General features: G+C 38.3%; 1 protein-coding gene across 2 annotated transcripts; it reads left to right on the top strand.

The window, feature by feature from the left end:
• Positions 1–19: 19 nt before the first annotated feature.
• PUM3 (pumilio RNA binding family member 3) lies at positions 20–27,664 on the top strand. 2 transcript variants are annotated; one of them, XM_069776065.1, is made up of 18 exons: positions 20–287; positions 691–797; positions 2,683–2,865; positions 4,693–4,828; positions 5,573–5,648; positions 6,454–6,547; positions 6,766–6,832; positions 7,387–7,561; positions 9,313–9,416; positions 9,947–10,025; positions 11,756–11,854; positions 12,994–13,047; positions 14,641–14,721; positions 18,635–18,777; positions 19,463–19,685; positions 20,774–20,861; positions 22,827–22,917; positions 27,411–27,664. In XM_069776065.1, the coding sequence occupies exons 1-18, from the start codon at positions 151–153 to the stop codon at positions 27,538–27,540; spliced, it is 2,067 nt and encodes a 688-aa protein (XP_069632166.1). In that variant the 5' UTR covers positions 20–150; the 3' UTR covers positions 27,541–27,664. The 2 variants fall into 2 exon arrangements, with proteins under 2 accessions (XP_069632166.1, XP_069632167.1); XM_069776066.1 differs by having other exon boundaries at positions 232–311.

Genomic DNA, 27,664 nt, shown 5'->3' with positions numbered 1-27,664 from the left:
CCCGTCCTTTTCACGGCTCCGGCGTGAGCCGGGACAAACGGGAACTGCTACGGAGCATCCCCAGGGGGACGGAGACGACTTCGCCTCGCCTCGGCGCGGCGCGGCAGCCGCCGCCAAGAGCCGGCGAGAGGAGGCGGGGGGGTGGGGGGAATGCGTGGCGCCCACCGCCTCCCGCGCGGCGCTTTACGGTACCTTGCTTCGGCACTGTCGCGCGGCAGTGGCCAGGCGGGCCAATGGGGAGCCGCGCCCGCCGGAAGGGGCCGCAAAGCGCGGGCGGGGCGGCACGTGTGAGGCGAGCGGCAGGGCCGGCGGTACGCGGCGGGGGGCGCGGCGGCGGGCGGTCCCCCCGGAGCACCCCTACCTCGCGGTCCCGCCGCGCCCGGCTGCGTCCTCCCGGGCAGTGTCACCGGGCCTGGTCTCTGGCGATCGCTGGGGAGCCGGGCCGGGCCGGGGCGGCGGGCGCCCAGGCCCATTGAACCGCCGTTTTGCCTACAGGAGCCTCCGCGCAGACCGGGCGGTGGGCGACCTCTTCTGGTCCCGCACCGCCCGCCTAGGGACGGGCGACCGCCGCTGGGAAGGGTTTAGCTCCGTGTTAACCGGTGCCGAGGGAAGCGGAGGCTTTCTGTTCCTGGCGTGGTTAGCAAGGGAGCCACGGCGTTCCCGTAACGCTGTCTCTTACTCCGTTTGCAGTGTTGGCGGAATGGAAACCAAGGGTAAAAAGAAGTTCGTGAGGAAGAGTGGAAAAGCGCCTCGTGGAAAAGTGCCACACGGGAAGAGGAAATTTAAAAAAGATAATGGTAAGGCAAAGGCTGCCTAATGGGAGACCTGACTGAGCGATTATTGTAGTGCGCAGGCATGCTTGAACTTCATTTTTTATCGTGGTGAACTTACCTCATGAAGTGACTAGCTTGGTAGATGAATGAAGAGAAATGGACGTTGTCTACCTAGAGTTCAGTAGGGCTTTTGACAGTGTCTCCCATAAGATCCTTGCAGAGGTCCTGATGAATTATGGGCTGGATGAGCAGACGGCGATGTAGATTGAAAACTGGCTGAATGGCTGGGCCCAGAGGGTGGTGATCAATGGCACAAAGTCTAGTTAGAGGCTGGTGCTAGCAGTGTGCCCCAGGAGTCACTAGTGGGTCCAGTCCTGTTCAATGGCTTCACTGATGATTTGGATGATGGGGCAGAGTGTACCACCAGCAAGTTTACCAATGACACGGAACTGGAAGGAGTAGCTGATGCACCAGAGGTTGTACTACCCTCCAGAGGGGCCTCAGAGGGCTGGAGAAATGGGCTGATGGGAACCTCATGAAGCTCAACAAGGAGCGAAGGGCAAAGTCCTACACCTGGGGGGGAACAACCCCATGTACTAGTACATGTTGGGGGGTAAGGACCTTTGCAGAAAAGGCCCTGGGGTTCCTTGTGATCACAAATTTGAACGTGAAGCAGCAATGTGCCCTTGTGACAAAGGCAGCTAAGTGGGTCCTGGGCTGCATTAGGAGGAGCACTGCCAACAGGTTGAGGGAGGTGATCCTTGCCCTGTCCTCAGCACTGGTGAGGCCACACCTGGAATGCTGTGTCCAGTTCTGGGTTCCCCAGTACAAGAGAGACATGGACATACTGGAGAGAGCCCAGCAAAGGGCCACAAACATGGTGAAGGGTCTGGAGCATTTCTTCTGTGAGAAAGGCTGAGAGAGCCGGGACTGTTCAGCCTGGAGAAGGGGGATCTTGTCAATGTATACAAATACCTGGAGGGGAGATGCAAAGACAGAGCCAGGCTAGTTTCAGTGGCGCCCAGGGACAGGACCAAAGGCAGTGGGCACAAACTGAAACACAGGAGGTTCCCTTGTGAACATCAGGAAAGACTTCTTTACTGTGAGGATGACCAAGCACTGGCACACGTTGCCCAGGGAGATGGTGGAGTCTCCCACCTTGGAGACAGTCAAAACCTGCTCAAACATGGTCTTGAGCAACCAGCTTTGGGTGGCTCTGCATAAGCAGGAGGGTTGGATCAGAAGACCTCCAGAGGTCCCTTCCAGCCTGAGTCATTCTATGATTCTATCTTGCAGTCAAAACTACTGACTGTATGATCACATAACCTGGAAAAAGTACAGCTGAAATTCTTTAAATAGATTGCATTGCAAGTTCTTCAGCTCTATTTGATTGACCTAAAATACTCTTTTAGTTAAAAATTTGAAGTTGATAACTTTTTGATTCTAGGCTTTGCTTTCTCACATTAACAAAAAGTTTATTTCAGAGTTGAAGGTAGGGTGTGTGAAGTGCTGTGGGTTACGATTGAGAAGATGCCTTTCAGTGTTTGCTGTCTTCTGCTTAAAACAGATGATGTCAAAAAAGCTTTGACCATAACCTGTGAAGAGATGATTTGGGGATTGATGACTTTGATATTAGGGGTAGCGAAATTTTTAGTTTACACTAATCCTTTTTATGCCTGGGCCATTTTACTGCTGCCCAGAAAATAATGCCTGGGCAAAACTTCCCTAGGGAAAACTGGGACACCCAGGGACTGCAGTGAGAACAGCATCTTTGAGAAGCATATAAGAATTATTGTTACATATATAATTGTTATTACAAAGTAGTTTAACTCTTGTTACAGTAATTTGTTATTTTGAAGAAACTTTAGCTCTAGGATAACATTTTAATTTCTGTTTTCCTGGTTAATAGATTCGGGTCCACCAAAGAAACTTCTTAACAAAGGAGATGAGGAGGGAAAGCCTAAACCAATTTCCAATAAATTTGTGAAAGGACAGTTAAGACCTGGAAGAGCTAGTGTCAAACAATTCAAGAATAAACAGCAATCAGAAAAGCTTGCAAAGAAGAGGAAGCTTCAGGATGGTGAAGAGGGAGGTGAGCAGATTTTTAAGCTTGGATATCAATGGAAACTAGGTTTTGGGAAACACGTTGTTCATCTAGGTCTTCCTCTTCGCCCCTGCCTCGTTATCACCTGTCCCAATTGGCTGAATGACTCCCAAGTTTATTTCACATTTAATCTTTGCTGTGGAAGAATTTACTTCACCTGACAAAGCTTGAGGCCAAAGTCATGAAAATCAACAGTTTCGGATTTTCTTGGAAGTCAAAAGTAAAGATGCAGTAGCAAATTTAAATAATTGGTATGCCATCATAAAGCTGTAATTATTTTAATGTCAGTGTTAAGTGGCTAGCTTGAAACTGGCTGTTTTCATACAAATTTAGAAACTACAGAGTTTTTCATAGACTGTTTTAGAAACCTAATGTTCTGTTCTGAAAGTACTGGCTATAAAATTTGGAACACAAAAATTCATTAAACAAAGTTGATTATCCTTTATATTATTTTTTCTGTGGTCCAAACTATCTAGTCACTTTTTTTTTTAAAGACGTCGGTATTATCACTGCTTTTTACATTGTACATCTTATTTTTGTGTTTATACAGAGAGGTTAAATAAATGGTTTTATAACTGTTTAAATGGATTTCTTTTTTAACTTTGTTTCTGGTACATGAGAACTTCATGTTGTTCCTTCCTCTGCTGTGAAGCAAATCTCCACTGGGACAGTTAAACAGCACTGTAAGATGAGAAGTGCAATCTTATGTGAGGGATTCTGAAGTTCTGCAGAAAAATACTAGTTGTTTGAAGGACAGTAGAAGGTGTTGAGTATTTTCTTGTTGCTGTCGCATGTTTGCAGAATGACTTCACATGGAATATGCACTAGAAGTCTGAAAATGTAATAGCAACAGAATGTTCATATTAAGCTGCTTTAAAAAAACCCAAACACAACCACAAACAAATCTTTAAATGTTGTCCATAAGAATAACTGAAAGTTGCTGTGTATTACACAGTGGCGGTGCTCTCAAAGCAAAGTGTTACTGGTTTTGCTTGTTACTATTACTTTAGGAGAGTGATAGAAAATATCAATAATATGCTTTGTAAAAGGAGAGCATGGTTTTTTGGATGGGTAAGACAGTTAAGTGCATGCGGTGCTTTAAGGTCTAAAAATTTAAAGCTGGGTCTTTAGTGTTCCATATAGATGTAATAGTTGGCATGACTTGCTTCTGTGAAACCATATAATATAAGATGATGTTTTTTGTCAAGGTATGAATAAAACTGAAATCAAATACTTGAATTTTTTCCATAACTCATTCATGTCACTTTCTATAAAGTTACCTTAACTGAGTTTGTTGTGTGGCAGTATACAGCTGTTGTATAGTAAAATGCCATGCTTAAGGAATCTGACTGAGTAAAAAGATTAAGCATGTAAAAAGGCTTTAATATTTTTCCTTTCTCTGAGATTTCAGATACCTATCTTTGAGTTAGGGCTCTTCTTTTAAGAGAGGGAAAAGGTTATGTATGAGTACAGGATGAACTAAAAAGGGAGAATTACCTCAGGCAGTCATAGGCTGTTAGCTAGGTGCATCCTGAGTCAATTTTCAAGCTATTAAGAGGTTTACGATGCATCCTTTGACAGAGCTTTGAGGAAAAATTGGGTTTGCTTTGTTCTTCCAGTATTCTAGAAGTGGATTACTAGCCTAGCATGCTTACTAAGTATTTATGCTTTCATGTTGGCTAGCTGGGTAACTGCAGGCAAAGCTCCTGAATAGTTAGCAGTTCAAGTCACAGAGCAGCCAGACTTTATAGTGCTAAAGGATTCCATTGCTCCTCTTTTATTGACTGTAGAAAATGTATTTATTTTTGTCTTCAGGGTCAGATTCGAAGAAGCCGAAATGGAATGACTTAAAAAAGAAAAGGAAGGAGTTAAAGCAAACCAGACAACTTAATGATAAAAGTAATTATGACATAATTGTAAAATCAAAGCAAATATGGGAAAGTGTGAGAAGGTAATAATGACTTTTTTTTTCTTTCATTCAGTTGGCTTTTAATCATAAGTTGCAAGAAGACTCTCTTTCTCCTCTTGTAATTATATGAAGCTATATTTCCACAGTGAAATTCCATGGGTGAATGATAACATCACATGCAATTCTGTAGATGGTTCAAGCAGAGTGTGGTGACCCATGGTGCTAGAAATGTCTGGATTGAGCATACTTGTACTTTAAGCTAAAATTTGTGAGTAAATGCTTAAGGAGCTGTCTTAGTTTTTGAATCCTGAAGCACAGACCATGTACTGATTCAGCCTGATCTTGCACTGGGATCACTTATGAGTTTTTTGTAGAGGTTTGTATACTTTCTATGGGCAGGTGTAATTCTAGAACTAGGGCCCCAAATCAGATGGAGGAGTTAATTTTACTTGCTTTAAGTGTCCATGCTTAGCAGTTTTGGCTGTAAGATTCTTACAGATCTTTGGATCTCTGGCTGCAGATTTGAGTATGTTCTTTTTAATAATATTGTTACTCAGAATAGAATTAATTTTCAAGTGTTGAAGTCTGGTTTGGTTTCAGTTCCTAGAAACCGCTTAACTACATCTGTCTACAAGTTTAATGAATGACAGTGTAAAGATGGATTAGCAGAAGCTAACTTAATTTTATTTTGTACTGTCTTGCTTCTTAATTTATAGATGTAAGCGAAACATGCTACAAAAAACCTGCTTCCTCAATTAAGATTGTTTTACTTCTTTTTGCTTGTAGGAAGAAGTGCGATAAGGAGAAGCGAGAAAAACTAATGAATGAACTACAGAAGCTTCTTCATGGAAAAATTAAAAGCGTAAGAAAAACTAATGCTGTAGTGCACAAATTTACAAAAGCTTCTTTAAAGAATGGTGAAATATAAATGAACTTTTTATAAGATAGTACTAACGTGTTCTTCCAAAAGCTACTGAGAATTTTTTTAAACTGTGAGCAAAAAGAACAAAAACAGGGTTGAAAGGCTGCATTTGGCACCTGGATTTCAGAACAGTAGTCTTGGGATGGTTTGTTTATCAGGTGGCTATTATAAGGCTGTCTGTTTTGCCAAAGAGCTTTAGTCTAGTAAAATTCTGTGTTAATTGAAGTTCAAAACCAGCCACTCAGTGTTTTGATTAATTACAATTGTTGCTTTGTGGCTTTCTTTAAGAGAAGTTAATGTCCTGATACTTAACTATACCAAATAGTTTTTCTGCTTAATTCTTGAAACATATAACTTGGCAGTGAAATAAATGTTGGATTTTAAAATAATTCTTGGTGTTCCATGCTGAAGTGGAACTGTATCGTCACACTCACTCTGAAATTACAAAGAACATGAGAGAAAACGAGATACAATTTCATGGTTCTCCTTCAGTATTAAAACCTGGATGCGTGTTTTTAATTGTCAGCAACTGCAAGTATTGTCTATGTTTTGTTTGACAGAGTACTTATAAAGCAGTAGAAAAACCTTAAAACTTAATTTGTTATAAACAGGTAACTACTTTTATAATTGGCATTATATGCTACATGTGGCATAAAATTATATCAGAGAGGAAGTGCATTAAAACAAGTTAGATGCATAATGCCATTTGAATGGCCTAGGATAATGAAATATATCTGTCCTGTAGCTGGCGTTTGCACATGATTCAACTCGAGTGATCCAGTGCTTTATTCAGTATGGTAATGAGAAGCAAAGGCAAGAGACATTTGAAGAATTGAAAGGTACTTTATTCCCATTTACCTTTTACCTTTATGCTTCTGTACTGTTAGGATGCATTAGAACAAGCCGTATTATTTTCTCTTGAATGTTTTTAACTTTCTGCTGAACTGATGCATCGTTCCTAGTGAGCTCTTAAAACTTACTTAAATAATGGCATCTTGTTTTGTAGAGTTAATGTAGTGAAAAATCAAACCAGCTGAATGTTTTTCGCTTCTTCTAGGTAGCCTAGTAGAGTTGAGCAAGTCGAAATATTCCAGAAATATTGTGAAGAAGTTTCTTATGTATGGGTGAGTATGAAGTGAATTTGCTTAGCTGTGTTGCATTGTGAATGCTGCCCTTATGTTGTGCATAAATAAAAAAAAATGTCTCTGGAAAAAAAAAGTCTCTGGAAAATCTTTATAATAGTGACAAGACAGGAGAGTGTCTAGTATTGCTAACAGCAGTTTTCCTTTTGCAAAAAATAAAGCTAAAGCTGTACACATTGAGGAAAACATATGCCAAAAAAGCTCAAATATATGCTTGAAGTTGGTCTTTGCCTTATGCAAAAAACTGGCTTGTAAAAATTTTCTTTGCTTAGTGTTTCAGGAAGGCATCCTTTATTCTGTAGAATTTATCCAGTGGCTTCTTTTCTTTGCCTCAAAATGCCTTATGATTTCTCCAGATTCCTGGCTTTCTCACTGTGTTTTCATAAATGCCATAAAGCTGATCCAGATACATATATTTCCTGGTTTCTATGGTAAAACTTATCACCTAAATGTGCTTCCAAAAAAAACCCACTGTTGATAGGTCAGCTTATCCCTAAAGTTTTAACTCTTGCTGACTGTCTTTCCCTGTGAAACAGGACAAAACCACAAGTTGCAGAAATAATAAAAAGTTTTAAAGGCCATGTGAAAAAAATGCTCCGTCATGCCGAAGCATCTGCTGTAGTGGAATATGCATATAATGACAAAGCCGTTCTGGAGCAGAGAAATATGCTGACAGAAGAACTATATGGGAACACTTTCCAGGTCTACAAGGTGACGTTGCAGTACTTTCTAGTCTAAGGTGTTTTCGCATCTAAAGTATTGTGTTAGTAATACCTTACCTATCTTAGCTACTATTTCTTTTGATTAAATTCCTTTGTCAGCTGTCTAAAGGTAGTCTAGTTTAGCATGTTTAAATGTTATGATTACTTGTGTATTTATGTTCTAGGTGGTTGTGTTTTTTCAGTTTGAACTATGTAAGAAGTATTATGTTCATGTATGAGCTTGCTTTGCTCCATCGAAGACAGTCTAATGTATAGTTGCAGTTATCACAGTGTCATAGTGCCTAGCCTGAAGTAGTCACCCTTGCTGAGATAAGATTTCGGCTTAATTCCCCATTAATGCTGTAGGTAGCTTTTGTGTCAGAACTGTCTTATGTCTCGTGAGACCTGAGTGTGGGCAGAATGTGCCTGTATCTATATATAGTATGCCATTTAGGCTGAATTTTTGGTTTTGTTTTCTTTTGCCATGGAGACTATTGGACTTGAGTCCAAACTCTCCTTAAACTATTTAGATGTAGATCCTCACCAGGCAGTGGGAACCTTTTTAAAAAGTACAACCTCCTTTCTTTTGACTTCTGTTTTTTCTTCTTTCCTGCTGACTTGGAAAGTTGGTTTCCATTAGGGGCACAAATAGTTTTATTTGCTACAAAGTAAAAAATTGTTTTATGCAATTATTAACTACATTAGACTGACTTTGGAACCCCGGTGTACGACACAGCACACTTACCCAAGATTTCTGTTAAAATTGTATAAGAAATTAACAGCTCATTTCTGAACCATATTGCTATTTTTTCTTTACAGGTTATTACAAGTTTTAGTAAAGCATTTTGCAGCACTGTAATAGAAAGGTGTGTTTGCTGTGTTCATGGGCTGTAATTTGTACAGGGAGTAAAACAGCCTTGGAAATCAAGTGCAGTGTTAGCTTCCATCATTCTACCATTCTTGGCATGAGTGTTTCAAGTAGTCTTGCATTGTGGTGCAAACCTGAGACTCAACAGTATGTGGGTTTATAAGAAATTACTATGTAGTCCTTAATGAGACATTGAATTCCTTGGAGTTTTGAAATATGTAGTTCACTTTTCCCCCTCCTGCCTCCAACTCTTCACCCTCCCCTTCCCCTCCCAGCAGGGACTGTTAGAAATACATTTCTTCTAATTTTCTATCTAGTCAGACTGTTCTCCTAACAACAGATTCTTTTACAAGAGTTACCAGTGTAATTGCTCAGATGAGATACCAGGAAGTACTTCTGTGTTTAAGGTATATGGTATATATTCCTCCTCTCTGCTGTTCTTAAGCTGGAATTTCCTGGGCCTTGGTTAACTTCTCAGTTCATTGACTTGTTGCTGTGTTGCCCTCTGACACACGCATACTGTCATGCAGGATTTCTGCTTAGCTCAGGAGTCCCTTAACATGCTGTCAATTTTGTGTATTTTACCTTGCATTTGACAGTCTCATGAAGAGCTGACCATAACTGGCAAAAAAGTTCAGACCATAGATGTAGCTTTTGTTTGCTAATGATGAATATTCAATTTGTAGAAACTTAAGTATACAGCTTCTGACACACTCCAAGTAGATAAGCTTTTTATTTTTAAAATTGTAAAATCTGTTAGTTTTGCAGAAAATTCATTTTGTTTCTGATATTGTTGATGAATTTTGACTGGAAAGGCACTAAAGATTATGATTTTCTATGAACTCTGATGCTTACTGGGAACAATTAAACCTCTGATTGTGCATTCATTTCAGACACCAGTTGTCCCAACACTGGATAAAGTGTTAGAAGCCCAGCCTGAAAAGAAGGAGGCCATCTTGGATGAAATGAAACAGATCCTTACACCAATGGCACAAAAGTAAGGAAAAAAATTGATATAAGGTGTGACAATCTAGCATGAACTGGTTTGTTTCTGACATAAAAAGAGACAGTGATATTGATACTCTTTTAAGCTTATATGACAGTGATATTGATACTCTTTTAAGCTTTAACATTGCTGTGTTGTATAGTGAGCGTCTATGGTTTTTGTCGAAAGTGTCATAACGAATATCTTATCTTAATTTTGAACTCCACTTCTATAAACTAAAGTGTCCCCTGCCCCAGTCAGACAATTGGTAGAAATCCCACAGTGTGGTGTATATAATACATTATTGGATAAGCTTCTCCAGTGGTCTTTAGGAGAAGATATTTTGCTAGGTTTTAGAATTTGTAAGTTTTGGTAGAATCTTCTGCATACTGTAAATACCAAACATCTAATCCAGAATGTCTGTGTGTTTTCTGCACACCACACTGCCTAACTTTTAAAATACAAGTGACATATTGGTAGCTTATGTTAAAAGTCATTACTTGTGGAGGACTTTTTGCTTATTTTCCTCTTCCCAAATACAGAGAGGCTGTGATAAAGCACTCACTGGTACATAAAGTATTTTTGGACTTTTTCACTTATGCTCTTCCGAAACAAAGATGCGTAAGTATGTTTTGTTTGGTTTTTGTCTTCTTTTGCCTTTCAGTGGAAAGTTTTTAATATTGTCGTGAAAGTGTTGTAAGATAACTAGACAAAAATACACATCTTACATTTGAAGAGTTTTACACATCTGGTGATTCCAGATAGATTGGAGAGTAGTGTTGTATGGAGATTCACAGTCACAGTGAACTTTGACACTAAAGCAATAGTGTTTGTGACATTTGAATTAAAAAAGAAAAAAAAAATCTAATGGATTGACTTTGATGTTTTCTCTCTCCATGCTAAATGGTCCTTCTCAATAGCTGGGGAATAATTAAAGCCAGGGACATTGCTTCCATTAGTTTAGCTTTCCAGTGTGTAGTTTCTTAACCACTTCTAGCCATTGTCCAAAAAGCTCTTGACCGAAATACAATCAGATTGGACCCTTCTGTCAGCAGCTAAAAACTTTTGTCTTCTGCCTCCTCCTTACCAAGCATATGGCTTGTATCACTATGTCTGCATTAAACTCCAGTTTAAGCTTACACTGGCCATTCTTGCAAAAACTAGGCCTAAATCCATCTGTGTGATGTCACATTGTATAAGCTGGTATCCTGCTTGCCGTCATCTGTCTTCAAGCAGTGTCCATCAGCCTCACCCAGGTTCTGCAGTTCAGCACCATCTCATTCCAGGCCAGGTGGACTGTTTCGGACTTGCTGTCTCTTAAGTAATTCTGCTGGACAGGACTCCTGAACTGTTCTGTGTTACTGTAAACAAACCCAAAGCTAAGGGTAGTGAGGTGGACTATTCGTGGCCTATTCCAAAGTCCAGATCTTACCTAATGAAACGTTCCTGTGCATGGTTTCATGTAATGCTTTGTCAGGGAATGCTTCTGGACCCACAGTCTTGTGTCAATCAGGGGAGTAAGGGTGTATCTCTTCCTCCTTGCTTGGCTTTTTGTGCAGACATGGTAGCATATGGATATTCTCTTTTGGGTTTGGAAACCCCTTTCGTAGATCTGTTTCTGCCTGTGCATACAGCTAGTGACACCAACCATGTTGTGACTGAGCAGTTTCTAAATAAATGGTAAAATGCTTGGAACCTTTGACTAGGATAGAAAGGGAGATAGGTGGGAGCTTCATGTCCAAGAAATCGATCAGATAATAACAGAAGTAGTATCTAGTAACCTGGGAGGGTTTTTTTCAGTTTGGTTTAGTTTTTCTTTTTTGGCTGATGGTGTTGTCAGATGGCTTCAGAACCTCATTCCTTTGATATGAAGACTAACTTTTGGCCAAGTCTTATCTTATCTGATTTATAACATCACCTGGTGCTTAAATGACCTTTTAGTTCTTCTTGCTTTCTGGCTAATACTTTGTATGTATAAACAAATTACATCACCTTCAAAGATTTTCTTCCTAAATGAATATTTGTCTTTGTCTCCTCTAATTTCTGTCTGAGTTCTGAGCACCCTTCCTTGAATTTTCTGTAGTAGGACAACTGACAAGCTTCAATACAGTTCTGGTTTCATAGGATGAGTATGATAAACAGTGTAGTTTTGAAGGGAGAAAGCTTATGTCATTTACAGTGTTTTTGACTCCTTGTGAGGCTGTTTTCCATAGGTCTAGGCAATAAGAGTGGTTCTGTAGAGCCAGTGATGCTCTCTGTAGTGTTGTGGGCAGACAAAAAAATCCTTTCATGGCCTCACCAACCGAACTTGAGATTTCTCAGACCTTTTCTTTCACCTTTTTCTTCCCCAGGAAATGATAGAAGCTATCAGAGAGGCTGTCATCTACCTGGCACACACTCATGATGGAGCCCGAGTAGCAATGCACTGCTTATGGCATGGTACTCCCAAGGTATTGTTTGGTTTCTGTCTACCCAGTCCTCTTTGACAGTAGTCTAGTCTGAGACTGTGAATATGATTGCTCATGTAGGTCCTTCTGCCAGAACACATTTTGATGCAGTTAAGTATTTGAGAGCAAGGTTAAAAAGTGGCCCAGCTTTACCTGTTGGCAAATGTAAGCAGTAGTTTTTTGTGAATCAAATGCTTTCATTAGAACTTTTATAGTGGAAGCATCTCCTTTTATTGTTAGCAGCCTTCTTGGAGATGACACATAAAACTTTTCCATTTTAAGATTATTGGCCATTCATTCATCCCAGAGATTTCTTAATGCAGGTGAAACTGGCAGCAGAGAGAGGACAGTAAAAACTTCATAATGTGGAACGATGTTTGGGTTTGGAATGCCAAGACTTAGAAAATGGTATAGGTACTGTGTTTTAGTTCCTTCTGCTGATACAGTATGCTGAAATACTTTAGGTGTAATGTATGTCATCATCTCTTGGAAATACTGTAATGCCGCCTATCTTTTTCTGTGTAAAAAAAAAAAAAAGATGACTTATGAAAATAGTCTGCTTGTTAAAAAGCGCAGAAAAAAATATGAAGTTGCTAGGATCTAGGGGTAGTAATGGGTCTAAAGAAGCCTGAGCAGTGATTGCAAGAGCCAAAAGGAAACTTCCTGCCAAAAAAATCTTGCTAGGAAACGGGTTTTGCAACAGGCTAGAGTCCCTGCTATTTTAAAGCTTCAGGTACTGTTGAGTAAGTTTCTTTCCAAATGAAAGGTTGAAGTGCATTCTTCTTCTGCAAGTAATGAATAAGATATGGGTGAACATATGTGGTTGGTTAGGTGGTTTTTTGTTGTTGGTTTTTTGGGTTTTTTTTTCTCCAAGTTGCCCTTTGTGGCACCTCCCATTGGTGGGCTGGACTTGTAAACATATCACAGAACCTCCCTGGGACTGATTCTTTCACAGTTCAGGTTTAACTCTTCACACTGTTTCTAGGTGTTGACTAATAGTACAAATGCGAGACTTTGGTAAATAGCCTTTGCTTTAGTAAGCAAATTGAAGGTTATCTTTTAGAAGGTGTAAATAACAATTTAGTTGCTCAGAGTCACTGCCATTATAGGCTCATTCAAGTTTCTTGTTTCTTTTTGGATAGGACAGAAAAGTCATTGTGAAAACTATGAAGACATATATTGAAAAAATAGCAACGGTGAGTGTTCATTAACCATTTATTTAGTCCCTGAAACACAAGTGATTTGAGAGAGGCTAATTTGAATGTCCTTTGGTAGTGGAAACAACTATGAGGTCTTAGTAAAACTAGGTTTAAAATAGTGGTGATTTATCAGATAATAGGAAATATATTGAACTTTATGGCATATTTAGAGACATACCAAGAAGCTTCATTGTGGGCACTATGTGTAGTACAATCCTTTAAAGTAGCTGAGTTAATTGTAAGTCCTAAACTTTTTTTCTACAATGTTTTTTTTTTAGTCCAACTTTATATTGCATCTTCATATGGCTCATTGGTTAGTTCTCCTTGGTTGGGAGTAAAATAACATGCATACAAAAGAGGAATAAAAATTAAGATGTGTTGGGGATGTCATTGGAAAGGCCATTTGAATGTCCATATTTCCTATAAGATGCTCAATAATTTTTTTAAGTCAGAAACCTTCAAAATGAATTAATGCTGAAGTGGCATACAATGGAAGAAGTCTGTATTTAATTTCTTTCCGAGTAATGTGTTTGGAGACTGCAGCACCAATATAATAACAGTTGCAACCAGATTTCATAGAGCTAGGCAAAACTGCAACTGTGAAGAAAAGCTTTTTAAACTTTTTCCCTTCCTGGTTGCTCTATTGTTCTGTTTACTAATATTTGACGTTGGCTCAATCAGTGGTCTCCAAATTTTTTTGATCACACAACCCTGAGCATGCATCTCTAATATATGTATATTTATGTATAAATTATGTACATGTACTACTGTATTAGTATATGTTATAAAGCATACACAGAAAGAGAAATTTGAAAAGGATGAGATAAAGATAACCAGTGGTTATTTTTATATACTAATGGTAGAAAAAAATATTTTTTTTCCTGCACCAAAATGGATTGTCTTGTGCATCCCACTGTGGAGGCCACTGGTCTAAGTAATGTTTCTCTCCATAATTTTCTAGTACCAGAATAAATGAGTTGTTATATTTTATAAAATATGTATTACATAGAAATATGAGACAGTGGGCAAATAGTCACTAAAACAACACTGGAGCAGTGAAGGTCTGGCTTCACTTTGATGTAGAGTCTCACTAACATACAAGTGGATTGGGTTGTGCCCTTTTGAGTATGCTAGATACTTGCTCTCCAACAGTGCGGTAGAGACCGTATGGCTCATTGCAGAGACATGATCTCCAGAAATACGGTATGTGATTTATCTCAGTTTTAAGCAAATCCACCACAGAGGTAAATTCTCTATGTAATGTTCCTGCAAGGCAAATCCTGTGATTTCAAATTATGATTATACAATAGGATTAGGTTAATAGCTTGGATGCAATAAAGCAGTATATCAACTTATAATGGCAGATCAGCTTAATCTACCTTTGTTTTAACAACATGCTTCTCTTAACAAGCCTTGCTTTCAGAGAGAGCTTATATGTTGGGCTTCTCTCATTCTATGACAGTAGACAGAATTTGCTTGTGGTTCATGTTGTGTCTTGTTTGAGACAGAGTCTTAGAAATACTGATTCAAAGTCAATTAGTATATTCATAGAACTTGACTGCATGTGGTTCTGATGTCTTATCTTTGCAGGGTGAATTTTCTCATCTGGTCTTGCTGGCAGCATTTGATTGCATCGATGACACTAAACTCGTGAAACAGTTAATTATATCAGTAAGTAATTGAATTTTTCCTAAAAAAGCATACTAAATAGTGTCACAAGTGTGTTTGTCAGTGTATAGGAGGATGAGAGTAGGAATCCCATCTGCTTTTTTCAAAGCATTTAATTCCTTTCCACCTTTCTGTTTCATTATGTTTGTGTATTGTATTTTTTTCTTTTCATAGAAGACCTCAGCACTTTCATATGTTCTGCTTAGTTATTTATTTGCATTGGTTTTAAAGCTAGATTCAATGCTTGCTGACAGTGACCCTTTTTGTGCATGTTCCTTCTGGTTAATGGATGTCTGGAATCTCTTTAAAGTCAGTGTCTTTGTTACAGAAGTTTGAGCTCTGCTGGTGTTTCAAGAGATTACATTGGTGGAAAACTTCAGAATGAGGATGTCACCTTATCCATTTTGCAGGCAAACCAAGAATATCTGTGCCTAGAATGTCCTTATTGTGCAAACTTACTGTAAAAAAGATTGTTTAGCACATTTAGCTCTTTTCTTTTGCAGAAGTAGCATCACGGAAAGTGATACTTTGAGATAAACTGTAGTAAACTTTCAGGAACATGGCAACAGGCCTGGATATAGTATACCATAACTTCAAACAAGAAAAAGTACTTTGAGATTTTTTGTTGGATGCTGAAACCATTAACTCACATTAATTCTCAAAACTTGACATTTTTACTTAATGTGTTGATAATTGAATGACAACTAACCTTCTGGATAAAATCCATGTAATATTTTTATCTTGCTTCCAAAATGGATACAGATAGATATCTGAAACTTGAGAGCACTCTAGCTGCTTTGCTTCACCTACATGGAATTGCAGAATGAACAGGAAGGGTAGTATGATCTAGTCTGCATCTGCTTCCTTTCGGAATGCTCCATTTCCCCACCTTCCTTCCAAAAATTATTTAATAGGGTTTCATAAAGTGTTTAGACTTAAGATTATGTTTACATGCAAATTTTATCACTTCTAAGATGTTTTAATCTGTAAATTACCATAAAGTTATGTTTTCACACTGATAAAAGAGACTTCATAGTGCACAATTAATTTTCATGCAAGCAAAATAATTAATGTTGATGTATAAGTTGTGATGCGCTCATAGTACGACTCATGCTATAGCTTTAGGACTGAGGGGTTGAGAGGTGGTGGCAAGGAGGTAAAGATGAGGCAAATTCTTTGGATGTGGAGGATGCATAAGAGGAGAATGTAGTTATGATGAGGCTTGCTTTAAAAAATTTGAGCAGTTCTTCCATTGAGCAACTTCGTATAGGAGGGGTATTGGGGTTTTGTACCCTAGCATGGAGATTTGGCCTTAAGTCTGTGCCTCTCTAATGTGTGTGAGGAGATGACAGCATCCCAGTGTGGAGATGGCTTTTGTTTCTGGGGTATATCAGCTGTAATCACAGCTGGGTTTTGTTTTCAGAATCCAGTTTGCAATGTAACAACTTCTGGGCAAGTTCCAAGCAAATTAGCTGTGACAGATCAGAGCTGTTGTGGTACAAGATCATTGAGGCGTTCCTGTTACAAGCACTCTGCTTCCTGGAGGGTTTATTAGTTCAGATACTTTGTTTGGCTTTAGCTGAGCTTCCAAGGTGTCATTTAATTCCTGAATCATCTGCGGTTTTCGACCATCTGAGATCAAAGATAATGGAGTGTTTAGTGTTTGGTCATCCTACCGCATTAATCTGGACAGAAGACTAAAGGAGAATAAGGAGGAGTGGCCTTCACACATACAAAATTGCCCCGTCTGGGTTTATATGAGGTCAGGAACAGGGAAAGGATGTCAGGGAAAAGGAAAAAAAAAAAAAATCACATAAGATCAAAACCAGCTCTTCCAATAGTGAATTAAATCTAGTAGCAGAGGATGAGGTGGAAGCATCTAGAAATCAAGCATTGAAGCATACTCCGTAGAAGAATCCAACCCTTAAAATTATCTTAAGGAGCAGTTAAATTTCTAAAACACCTTATACTGATTATCATTCTGTCCATACTAAAATTTAGCTTAAGGAATGTAAGGAAAATAATAAAGATTTTGGGGGGAGAAAAAGCAGTGTTTCGACAAATCTGTTTTATAGTATTATAAAACTGATCACTTACGCGGATTGGCAGAATGGCTAGGAATTTGCAGGTAAGGGAGGGTTTTAAGCTCTTTAAATCCTTTGAGGAAGTCTTTCCTTCTCACATTCTCTCGGCTCCATGGAGTCTTAATCCAGGACCAAAGAATACGTGTGGTGCTTTAAACCGTTGTATGTGATTGGAACTGTACATTGTGAGCTTGGCATGTGTCAGGGTTCAAGCAGATTTTAGCGTAAATCCCTCTTTTTCATGAGGACTCCAAGCAGGCAGTGCTAGGGAGACATTGCCAACAAGAGACAGCATGCCTGTGTTGTTTAGAGTTTCTCCCAGTACTTTCTCACAGTTCTGGCACTGAAAGGGTCCAAATTCTCTAATTTATCAGAATAATGGAATCAGTGGGGGACGTATACTTTTGGAGAATGTAATGAAGAAACGTATATTATCATTTATGCAAAATGGCTGTGTTATACGTTGATTTCGAAGTGCAGATGATATTTGTGTTTGTACTAAACTCAGTATTTGCTGTACCTGTTTTAAGTTTTGAAATATTTCAGCACTTTTGTCATCCATTTAATTGAACTTCACATACATCTCAATCTGCATGTACTGGCTGAGAAGACAGAACATGGTTTTGGTTTGGAATTCTTTTCCTCAGAAAAGATTCCCCCCCCGCCCCATGCCTGGAGTGTGAAGGTTACCATAATAGGTTTTTATTCATAGTTACAATGCTGCATCAAGCTGATGTTCATCTCAGTTTACTAAAACTCATTTTGCCTAGGTTTAAGCAATATTTTTGAAATAAGAATGTTGTCTTACCATTTCCTGCCAGCTTCCACCTATCTTTCTCTGTTTCTCTTCCCCTCAAAGACAACCAACCAGGCGCCACATTAATAAAGGGTGACATTGGTTTAAATTGTTCTATTTATCTTTTTCTAGGTGTTGCTGGAAGGATTTTCATGGGGGGGGAAAGGGAGTTTTAATATCTATGGCCTACAAAATACGCTGAAAGTGCCCAGAGCTCTGTACAGCCCTCCTTTGCTTTGATAATCACAAATGGTATATGTATATTAAAAGTTGCCAGGAGTGGATTATCATAATGATCAAGAGTATCTGGATGGTATTCAGGATTCTCCAGTGCTGCTTGGAACTTGGATAAAATGCGTGTTGCTGTATGAAAGTGCATTTGTTGAGAAGCTGACAAAATTTTGAGTACTAACAGATGGGCTAATATAGATGCTTCCATCTGAATATAACAGCATGTTTCTATAAGGAAGAAAACTCCCCTGCATATTAATGCATTTCTTCCTCAGCTGTGTTAGTGCACAAGTGTATGAGGTGTATCAGTTTAAGATGGACTTTTCCTTCCCATGGACTGAAATTACTGTCTAGGTACTTATGTACACTGTCTTGAAAGTCAGCATAGTATCAGTGTTTGCTCTTAGGTGATGTGGTAGGTGATCCTTTTTATGTCTGGTCTGCTGAGGTTGTGACTTTTACTGAGGTTATACTTGTGCAGCATATGACATACCAGAATATGTGTTGTTCTTTATACTTGCATGTATCAGTGAAAACAAATCCTGTCCTTCTGTAGTATTTTCTAATCGGTGATATTGACGCATCTGATGTATATATTTTAAACCTTAATTTTTTTCTTTATTTCTCTCACTTCTCCAAACTTTTATTCTGATTAGAGGTTTTTATTTAATTTCACAAGCAGATAAGAATCTTATTCAGGGTATGTAGTTTTCTTAAGCTTTGCATTTGAAGTTAATCAGTAATTACTGACAGCTAAAAACTATTATTTCATTAACATTTTGTTGCTGTTTGTTTACTTCTACAGGAAATAAATGCTTCTTTGCCCAATATAATAAACAACAAATATGGAAAGAAGGTCTTGTTGTACTTGCTAAGTCCTAGAGACCCTGCACATTTTGTTCCAGAAATCATCATGCTTCTGCAACAGGGAGATGGAAATGCCTATAGGTAACTTATATGAAGGTTAAGTTGTTTTCCCTAAAGTCCAGAAGAGTTCACGCAACTTTCTGTCATGATCGATTTAATTTCAGCTTTTCTTCATAACATATCTAAGTAATGTAAATATATAAAAATAATACAGAAGTATTATTAGATATGTTAATCTGTAGTCCTTATTTTTTGCATTTTTGGCTTAAAGTTCACATATGATGGTTGGTGACCAGCAATGTATTGGTGATCAGCAATTTACCCCCTTTGTAAAGGGCAAAAATTGTGATGTGTTCTTTGTTTAAACTCATATATCAAATTTGGCGTAGCAGAAGATTTTTCATATGCATTATTGGTGGTTTGAGTTGCATAAAAATATATCTCAAAATCTAGCAATAAAAATGGAAATTGTTAATCTGAATTCAGTCTCTGGTATTGACGTTGATGCTTATCAGTTTTTTAAGAAGGAGCAATTTTAGATTATTAGTGAGCTGTTTAAGAAATACATCTCAGTAGTTGAGATAACAGAATGAATAGAAAATCAACAGAGGTTAAATTATTGTGAAACAGAGGGAAGAAAAATGCTTTATTTTGATCTTCCAGTAATTTATAGCAGTCTGAAATAGCGTATATGTTCTGAATTTCTTGTTGCTTGATGGGCATACAAAGCAAGTCTTCTACAGCAGTGTGCTGTCTCTTTCATCAGTAAGAAGAATACTGAACTCCGCCGTCGTGAACTCCTGGAAGCTATTTCCTCACCTTTGCTAGAATATTTGCAAGAACACACCCAAGAAGTAGTGATAGACAAATCTACCTTTGTCTTGGTTGCTGACATCTTAAGAACAGCTCTTGGTGACATCCAGCCTGCACTAGATGCAATTGCGAATTTAGCAGCGGAAGAGCTGGTTCCAGGTGGCCATGATGGGCAGGTAATGTAACAGAGAACAAGGTGCTGAAATCTTTGCAAATGCACAGAGCATTTGCTTATTTGGTTCTACTAAAATGAAGTCTGCTCACTTTTTCCTTTACATAAGATGTCAACACGCTGCCCTGATAGCACTCATACATTAGACGTGATCTCTGTTTTCTGACATTTTCCTTTCATAGTTTATTATTATTGCATCTGGAGTGATGAAGGCTTCAGCCAGCATTTCATCTGAGTAGTAGAGCAAAGTACTTCATGATCGTGAATTTTCAGAACTGCTTTAAACACTTAGTGGGAAAGTAGCTGACAATCATGTTGCACAGTCTCTCTTTTAATGTTATTGCTATGCAGTCAAGCAGTTGGTAAATTTTGATAGTTCATTTGACTGTTTACACTGAGAATGATAGGGTCTCTTAGCTTTCAGGTATGCATATCTCCATGCAATGAAAGATCTTAGATAATAGCTGTTTGTCTTTACAGTATGATCTTCCCTTCAAAGTGTGCCCCTCTTCTTGAGTTAAGCCCAGTCAGATACTGTCTGTAGACTGGAAAACAAAAAATGCTGTGTACACTATATTTAAGATAGATGCCCTCCAGATTTTCGTAGATATTCTGAATTTGCTCTGTCTTTCCCCTTCTTTAAGATGCACGTTTTGGAGAATTTCATATGAACTACTCAAGTTTTCTGTGATTTTCTGTGAACCATACTGTAGTGAATTTTCAAGTCTGTGAAAATGTGGAAAGTCTGGAAGTTCTTATAGAGGCAGCTAGACCAAGAGATTCTGCTCAGTAAGCATGAAGTCCTTAAAGGGATGGATGAAACATTGCTTGATATGGTTTATATATCTGAAAGTCAGATTTTACAGGGAAGGTGGTAAAAAATAAACTGGTCAATTTAAATAAGTATTCCGATACTTGCATCAAACTTGTTGATATTTGCATAGGTGATGACTAAATGGATCAGTGTGATGTGGTGTCCGAGGGCAGAGTGGATAAAGCAAGCAGGAATACTTATGGACAGACGTAACTGTATTTTGAAACATTATCATTAAATACTTTGGGGTTGTTTTGGTTTGTTTTTTCCCCTTAAAGCTTCACATTGCAGAGCATCCAGCAGGCCATCTAGTTTTGAAATGGTTAATAGAGCAAGATGAAAAAATGAGAGAGAATGGAAAAGAAGGTATGTTGGAAATCCAGCTTTATTTGATCAAATTATAACCAGAGTCAACAGTTATCTGATGTAAAATAAGATTGCTGCATTTATTTCTTTGAATATACTAATGTATGGAAAATTTAACATATAACATGTTTATAACATTAACATATTTAATATATTAACATATAACTTAACATATGTAATAACAAGATGATTGCTTCTATGTTTTTGCTGTTGTGAGTTGTTACATGAACAGAATCCTAGCGATACAGTTGCTTTTTCTGCAAAGCAAGTACTGGTCTGGTTTTTTTTTCTCATGGGTCTACTGTGTATTTGGGACAGGGTTCATTTCTGTGCTTAAAATGTCTTGAAGTTTGCTAAATTGCACAGCAATTTAAGGGACAATAATAGAAAAAGTAAAGTCTTTTTAACAGGAAGACTTGTTTCATTAGTGCTTGTGACCCAAACTGTAATCTTTACTGTGTTCATTAGTGTTGCTGGGTTAATGCTTTATCACTGTTATTACAATAATTCATGCACAAAAATAGGACATCTTTGCTATTTTATATCCCAGAAGGCAGAGATTGGGCACAGATGTTCTCATCTTAATTTAGCTTTTAAACTTATTTTATTACATAACTGTAAAATCTCGTGTGAAAGCTGTAACCTAATAGAGATGACTTTCTCATACAAAAACCTCAAAAAATGAAAGGAAGTGGGCATGGCATAGTATAATCTGGAGGGAACTTCTCTGTGTCTAGGGGGCTTTTTTCTTTGCAGAATTATCAGACCTTGTTAATTTTTTTGTTGTTTTCTTCTTAGTACGTTCAGGTATCCACTGTTTGCATTAAAAGTAAGAGTTAGTTGGGCTTTATTAAATGTTTCTGAAAGGAGGCTGCTTTGCTACTCCTCGAGTGGATGATTAAAAATGTGCAATGCGAAGTTTTATGTGAGTGTCTTTCAGCGAGTATCCTAACTGAGATGATGATAGTTTTCTGGATTTATTTCTGCTAACATTGTACAGTCCCCATTTTAAACACAAGCTCTTCCCTTTGATTTCTTTATTTTCCTCCAAAGAATGCACCATTAATAATTGTTGCTCTGAGTTTATGGAATTGGCATTAAAAAACAACCAAATTGTTACCACATAGGAAACAAGTTGAATAAAAACTGACCTGTACTTGAGATGGAATTCTGATCTGAAATGACATGAAAAATAGTTTTCAGTGTTTGTTTAGAGGTTGTAGTTTGTTGCAGTTGGGTGAGGTTTTGTGGGTTGCTTACTGAAGTTTGCTCAGTGTACAAGTTGTAAGAGCAGTTTTCCTGAAGCTCAGTTCTTCAAATTCAGCTGGGGACTTGCGGTCAGCCTAGGTTCTTTCTTTTGTATTTGCCATTAGCGTAACAAATCTGCAAGTCAATTTAGGCTTTCAAACCTACTGAGGAAAAAGAGCCCTATAGCATCAGTACAGCTGAAAGGAGCAAGGTTCCTAGTGGTTTTCATGCATCAGTAAAGGATTAGCTCTGAAGTTTTAAGTGATTTCATCTGTGCAAATTCTGTCACTTCAGTTGTAGAGTTGGGTGCTTAAAAACAGCATTTTTCAGCAGAGGTATTGTATGTATTAGTATACTGCATATAATTCTCTTGTGTTGGTGTCATCAAGTTCTCTATTTGGAGTGGATGCTTTCTTTAAGAAATGAATAGCCTTTGACACCCTTTTAAAAAAGAAGTGGCAAATTTGCCTGCTTTGTACTAGTAAACTGTGGCACAGTGCTGCTGTTGTCTAATTTCAGGCAATACTTGGAAGGAGTCAAACATCTATAAAGGTATTCATTGCATTGAATAGTCAATGAGAGTGCAAAACTTCGTGAATACTTGGTGGCTAGAAACTATTGGATTAAATCACAAGTGCAGAGAACTTTTAACAGGCTTCTTTATATAAAGATACTGTCTGATTTTTCTTCTCCCTACTGCTTTCCCACATTTTACAGTTTGCTTTGGAAGAACATTGGTGGAACGTGTTGGTATTGAGAATATGAAGACCTGGGCAGAAGTAAATCGAGGTGCCATTATTCTTTGTTGGTATGTAAGGCACATGGCTTTTTCTGATTAGGTTCCAGTGTTAATTTCTTGAACAGCTAAGAGAACATCTTTTTCTACCAGCAAAATGCCATTTTTTGCTCAATGTGTACTGTCTTTCATGCCACAGATAAGTCTGCAACAGAACAGGATACTGGAAAAATCCAAACCAGAGTTTGCATAGGTTGTTTCTTGAGCTCAAGCTATTGTAGTACTAGGAAGTAGGTCAATGTTGGAAAATCATAGAATCGTTTAGGTTGGAAAAGATTTTAAAGATAGATTAAAATTAAAATTTTAAGATAGATTTAAATTCAGATTAAAAATAAAATTTATTTTTAAAATTGTGCCTACCATGTCTTGTTTTACAAGCACAAAATTCTCGAAAGAGCAGTCCTAAAATAATTAAGTCTGAAATACCTATGACTGGCGGCCCCATACAAGAATCCAGATTTTTTTGTGTGTGTGTGTGACCTACTGCTTTGTGTTGATGCCTTAATTATGGAGCCTAAGTATGTCTCATACTGAAGTAGAAAAGTGTTTGGAATAGACCGTACAAAAGAATAGACCATGCAAAGGCTTATGATGAGCTAGCTGGCTCACAACTTCGAAGCAGTGAACTGTGCAACTAGTGAGATCAAAAAAGACCCCACAGGAGTTGGACTAACAACATTTTGTTTTATCAAATGCCAACAGCTGTGTTAATCATCGCTGTTTTCACTTTGTAACTACCTGTCAGTGTCAGGTCATAGAAACCCAAGGTTTTGTCCTAGCCCGAAGTGTGTGGTCTGGGTTCTGGAACTGCTGGGTCAGCGTTGCACTGCTGGCTCCTCATAAAGACTTGCACTGAGCCAAAATCAGCAAACAATTCAAACAGACAACATGATTTTGAGAAACAAAAACTTCTTCTCTCTTTTTTCCACCCCACTTCTCCCTCTTCTAAAGTTACTTTAGACTCCCTGCAGTTTGCTTTCCATCTCTGCTCTTTATGATTTTGGAGTGAGGCTACTTTGCTGTTCATGGTGTTTTGCAAGGTGAATCAAAAGCTGTTTTAACTAATAGGACTTCTGTCAGTTAATGTGAGTTTAATTCTAACTTTGTTTAGTCATTATAATTCAGACCACCGGTGAAAAGAATTGGTAGTAGAAGAGTAGTTGCAATCCAGATACATAACGAGTTTACACAACATTGTAACAGTCATATGGATCTGGTTGAGATTGTTCAGCTGCTAAAATGGTAACACTTCTTTGCCTCTCATAACAGGCCTTTAGAATTCAATAAATGCACTTAATGCCTTTAAGTTATCTGATTGCGCGCACAGATGTTCAGTAGAGATTTGTTATAAAGGATTGTTCACTGATGGTGTATTAATGCTTCGACTTTTTTCCCCTAACTCAAGGCTGAGGAGATTCATTTAACATGTGGTGTTGCTGGTTTATGTACTAAGCTATTTTGATTGTCCAAATAAAGTCACAAAGTTAATTAGTGGAATATTTTCCATGTATAACTTTTTAATAACTGTGACAACAGTCTCTTAATAAGTTTTGAAGACTTGCAGAAAAAACAGGAAACTACTAATTGCTTATTAGCAAAAACCAGCACAGGAGTGGAATATTTTATGGAAAAGACTGTGAGGAATGTCAATCTTTCCCTCTCTCTGCTATTTCTCATAGCACTACAGGTTGGGACTTTAACAAGTGTGCTTTGTTACCAAGCAGGGGAGCTTACCTCCCAGATTGGCAGTTGAACATTTTTCACCATTACTGAAAATCACATAACAGGAAAGAGAGATAAAAAGTGTTGGGGAGGAGTGTTTGTTTGCTGGAATTTTGGTTTTAGGGGTTTTTTTTAAATTTTAATTAAATCTGAATCCTTTGTAGTTTGAACTTCTCTTGATGACTCTTTAGGCATGATGCCCTTTTGTTTAGGCAGCTGAGAACATACAAACATAACCATCTGCTTTTGTTCCTTTTCATGTGACACCTGCTTACCTTGCTAACGCACAGTAATTAATCTCATCTTTGTTTAACTGCATGCATTGAAGTCGAGACACTACCTATATCATACAGCAATGATAAATTTAATTTAGCCTGGTATAGATAATAACTGCAATTTTTTTTTACATAAAATAATTTTGGATTTTTAAAAAACCTTATTTAAAAAAAAAATGTTCAGATACTACTTTTGTCATAAAGAAGCTCAGATCCCTCAGACAGAGGTGAGTTTCAGATGCTGCCAGTTCTCCCTGAAGCTATGATTGATTTTTGTGGTGGTGTTGGCTTTCAGAAGCCATCTATCACTTACATGCAGATCTGAAACTCAGAATTACCCAGTCAGTCCATTTGAAGATCTTGGGCTTTCTAGTCTTTTAAGCTTATTCACCAGTTACATTGTGAGTGCTTGATGGCTTAGTTACCTGGTATCCTCTGGACCCTCTCCTTTCATTGCCCTACTTGCTTTTAATTTTATTTTTATAAAAAAATCTGGGGCCTGTTTCTGACCTAGTACAAGCATGAAGAGTCCTATAGTAACAAGAGTGCTCTTTGCAGACATTACAATCCATCTTAGTGTAAGTGTTGTAAGTACTTGAATGTAATGGTTGCTGGTCTACTTAGATTTCTATATCTGACCCTCTCCTCAGTATTTTTTAATTTGTGAATAATGTGTTACATCAGGGTAGAAAATGGATAAAAATGTACTTCACCCGATGACTTATTGATTTCCATATGTCATTTCTGTAACCTGTAGAAGTTACATTTTATATCCACAAAATACATAGGTGCCTGCTTACTGGATCTTAGAAGAACTTCCATAATAATACAAAAAAAAAACCCCAAACCTATGTTGGTCTTTTGGCTGTATTACCAGACCTGTAGATGTTCTGTATTAAAAATACAGTGTCTTGAAATATCTGTGGATACCGAGAGTTTGAAGGCAGCTTCACATGTATAGCTGGTGGCAGATGAAATTAATTTTTAGAAATACATAAAATGCAGAGTGGCTTGCTACTTTGTATGCTCTTTGTCCCTGGTGGTGAACCATGTGAATTTCTCCATGTTAAGTATGGATGTGTTCAGCACATCCTTTGTCACTACTCTTGACTTTCTTGCTTTACCAGCGGTACATGGTTCACAGAAAAGGTAAGAAGTATCATGCTCACCTGTGCTGAATTCAGTTTTAAAGAAGGCTTCATGATTAAATAGTACTGTCGTAGCTGAAAGTGTAACAGAAGTTGCTGCTAGAAGTTGTTAGTTATAGTCATAGAAATATATCTAGGAATAAGGTTGCTGAAAATGGTGGTGTTGTCAGATGGGCATTCCATGCTTTACTGCCTATAGTGTTGCCATCCTGCACAGGATTTAGACACCTAAGGAGACAAAATTTAAATCTCACCTTAAGCTTCATTAATTCCTTTTATGTCTTACTCAGTTCAGCTTGCCATGTCCAATGCTTGTTAAAAAGTAGGCAAGAAATAAGCTTTTAGGTAGCTGCAAATTTCAGAGCTGTTTAGAAGAATCCTAGGGATTATAAAGACTTGTAATGTCATGCAGCCTGCTTGGTAGCAAATTAGGTGTGCCATTACCTCTACTGATTTTGTATCCTAATCCAAGAACCTTTCACTGTTACCTGAAGGAAGGGGAGGAGGAGAATCACTGCCTAGGTTGATCTGGATAGCGCAGAAGCTTTTTCTTTTCTAATAGTATTTTACAACTTACAATGAATTTCCTTGTTTCTGAGGAAGAAAAGTTATCTGGGAAATCTGGTTTGTTTTCCAAAAGTAGTGTCTAAAGAACAGAAAGTGCTTGATGTGTATTAGATGTACTTCACTGTATCCAGTTTTAGGACCTCCATTACAAGGAAGGTATCAACAACTGGAGTGAGTTTAATGGAGGGTGACCAACATAGTTGTGGGCTGGATCCCTTGGCCTGGGAGGAGAGGCTGTGGGACCAGGGCTGGTTCAGCTGGGAGAAGAGACAGCTTTGGGGGCACTCAACAGCATCCGCTGCACCAACAGGAGGGGATGGAGGCGAGCTGGGGCATTCACAGCAATGCATGGGTGGCTGGAGGGCAAGAGGTAACAGCACAAGCTGAAGCACAAGAGGCTGAGGCTGGAGATAAGGACAGTCCTTTTCCCCATAAGGACAGCCCAGCAGCAGGGCTGGGGCCTAGGGAGGTTGGGCTGTCTCCTGCATTGGGGGGATTTCAAGCCTGGACTGGATGAAGCCCTGAGCAGCCTGGTCTGACCCAATATTTGAACCTGCTTTGAGTAGAGATCTGCAGTTCCTTCAAGTCTGATTTGTTCTGTGTTGGTTGTGTTGTCACTTGGTGTTCCATGCTTTCTGGAAAGTTTTACATCTTTTTCTAATAGCAGGTAACAGAATCTGCCCTGAACTATGTTATTCCTAAATAGTTATTGTTTCCTTACATGGGCAGCTTCTTTTTCTATGACCTACATGATGACCTTTGACATCCTTGTTTTTTTTCCTGTTTTTAATAGCCTTCTCCGGAGCGCTGATCAAAAAGTGGCAAATACAGTCAAAAAAGGACTGAAAAATCTTGTCCCAAAGTTGAAGCTGAATAAAAGCGTAAAAGGAATAGAAGCATTACTGGAGAAATTGACTTCCTAGTGTAAATGAAGCTAAAAAGACAATTTACATCAATGCAACCAACTTGAGAGTTAGTAAGATTTCGCACCATCGTTGTTTCAAGCGGCAGTGTATGCACTTCTAAATTAAATAATTTCTAAAACAA

The sequence above is a fragment of the Haliaeetus albicilla genome, chromosome Z (genome assembly GCF_947461875.1).
Source record: "Haliaeetus albicilla chromosome Z, bHalAlb1.1, whole genome shotgun sequence".
In the NCBI taxonomy this organism is placed as follows: Eukaryota; Metazoa; Chordata; class Aves; order Accipitriformes; family Accipitridae; genus Haliaeetus; species Haliaeetus albicilla.
The sequence above is the reverse complement of the archived record's forward strand: the minus strand, read 5'-3'. Positions and strand labels throughout refer to the sequence as shown.

Excerpts from the sequence above, each read along its gene's own strand:
- PUM3 (XM_069776065.1), top strand. The coding sequence starts at position 151 with ATGCGTGGCGCCCACCGCCTCCCGCGCGGCGCTTTACGGTACCTTGCT. Across the intron at positions 4,829-5,572 it reads ATATGGGAAAGTGTGAGAAG|GAAGAAGTGCGATAAGGAGA; the intron begins GTAATAATGACT and ends TTTTGCTTGTAG. Across the intron at positions 7,562-9,312 it reads ACACTTTCCAGGTCTACAAG|ACACCAGTTGTCCCAACACT; the intron begins GTGACGTTGCAG and ends CATTCATTTCAG.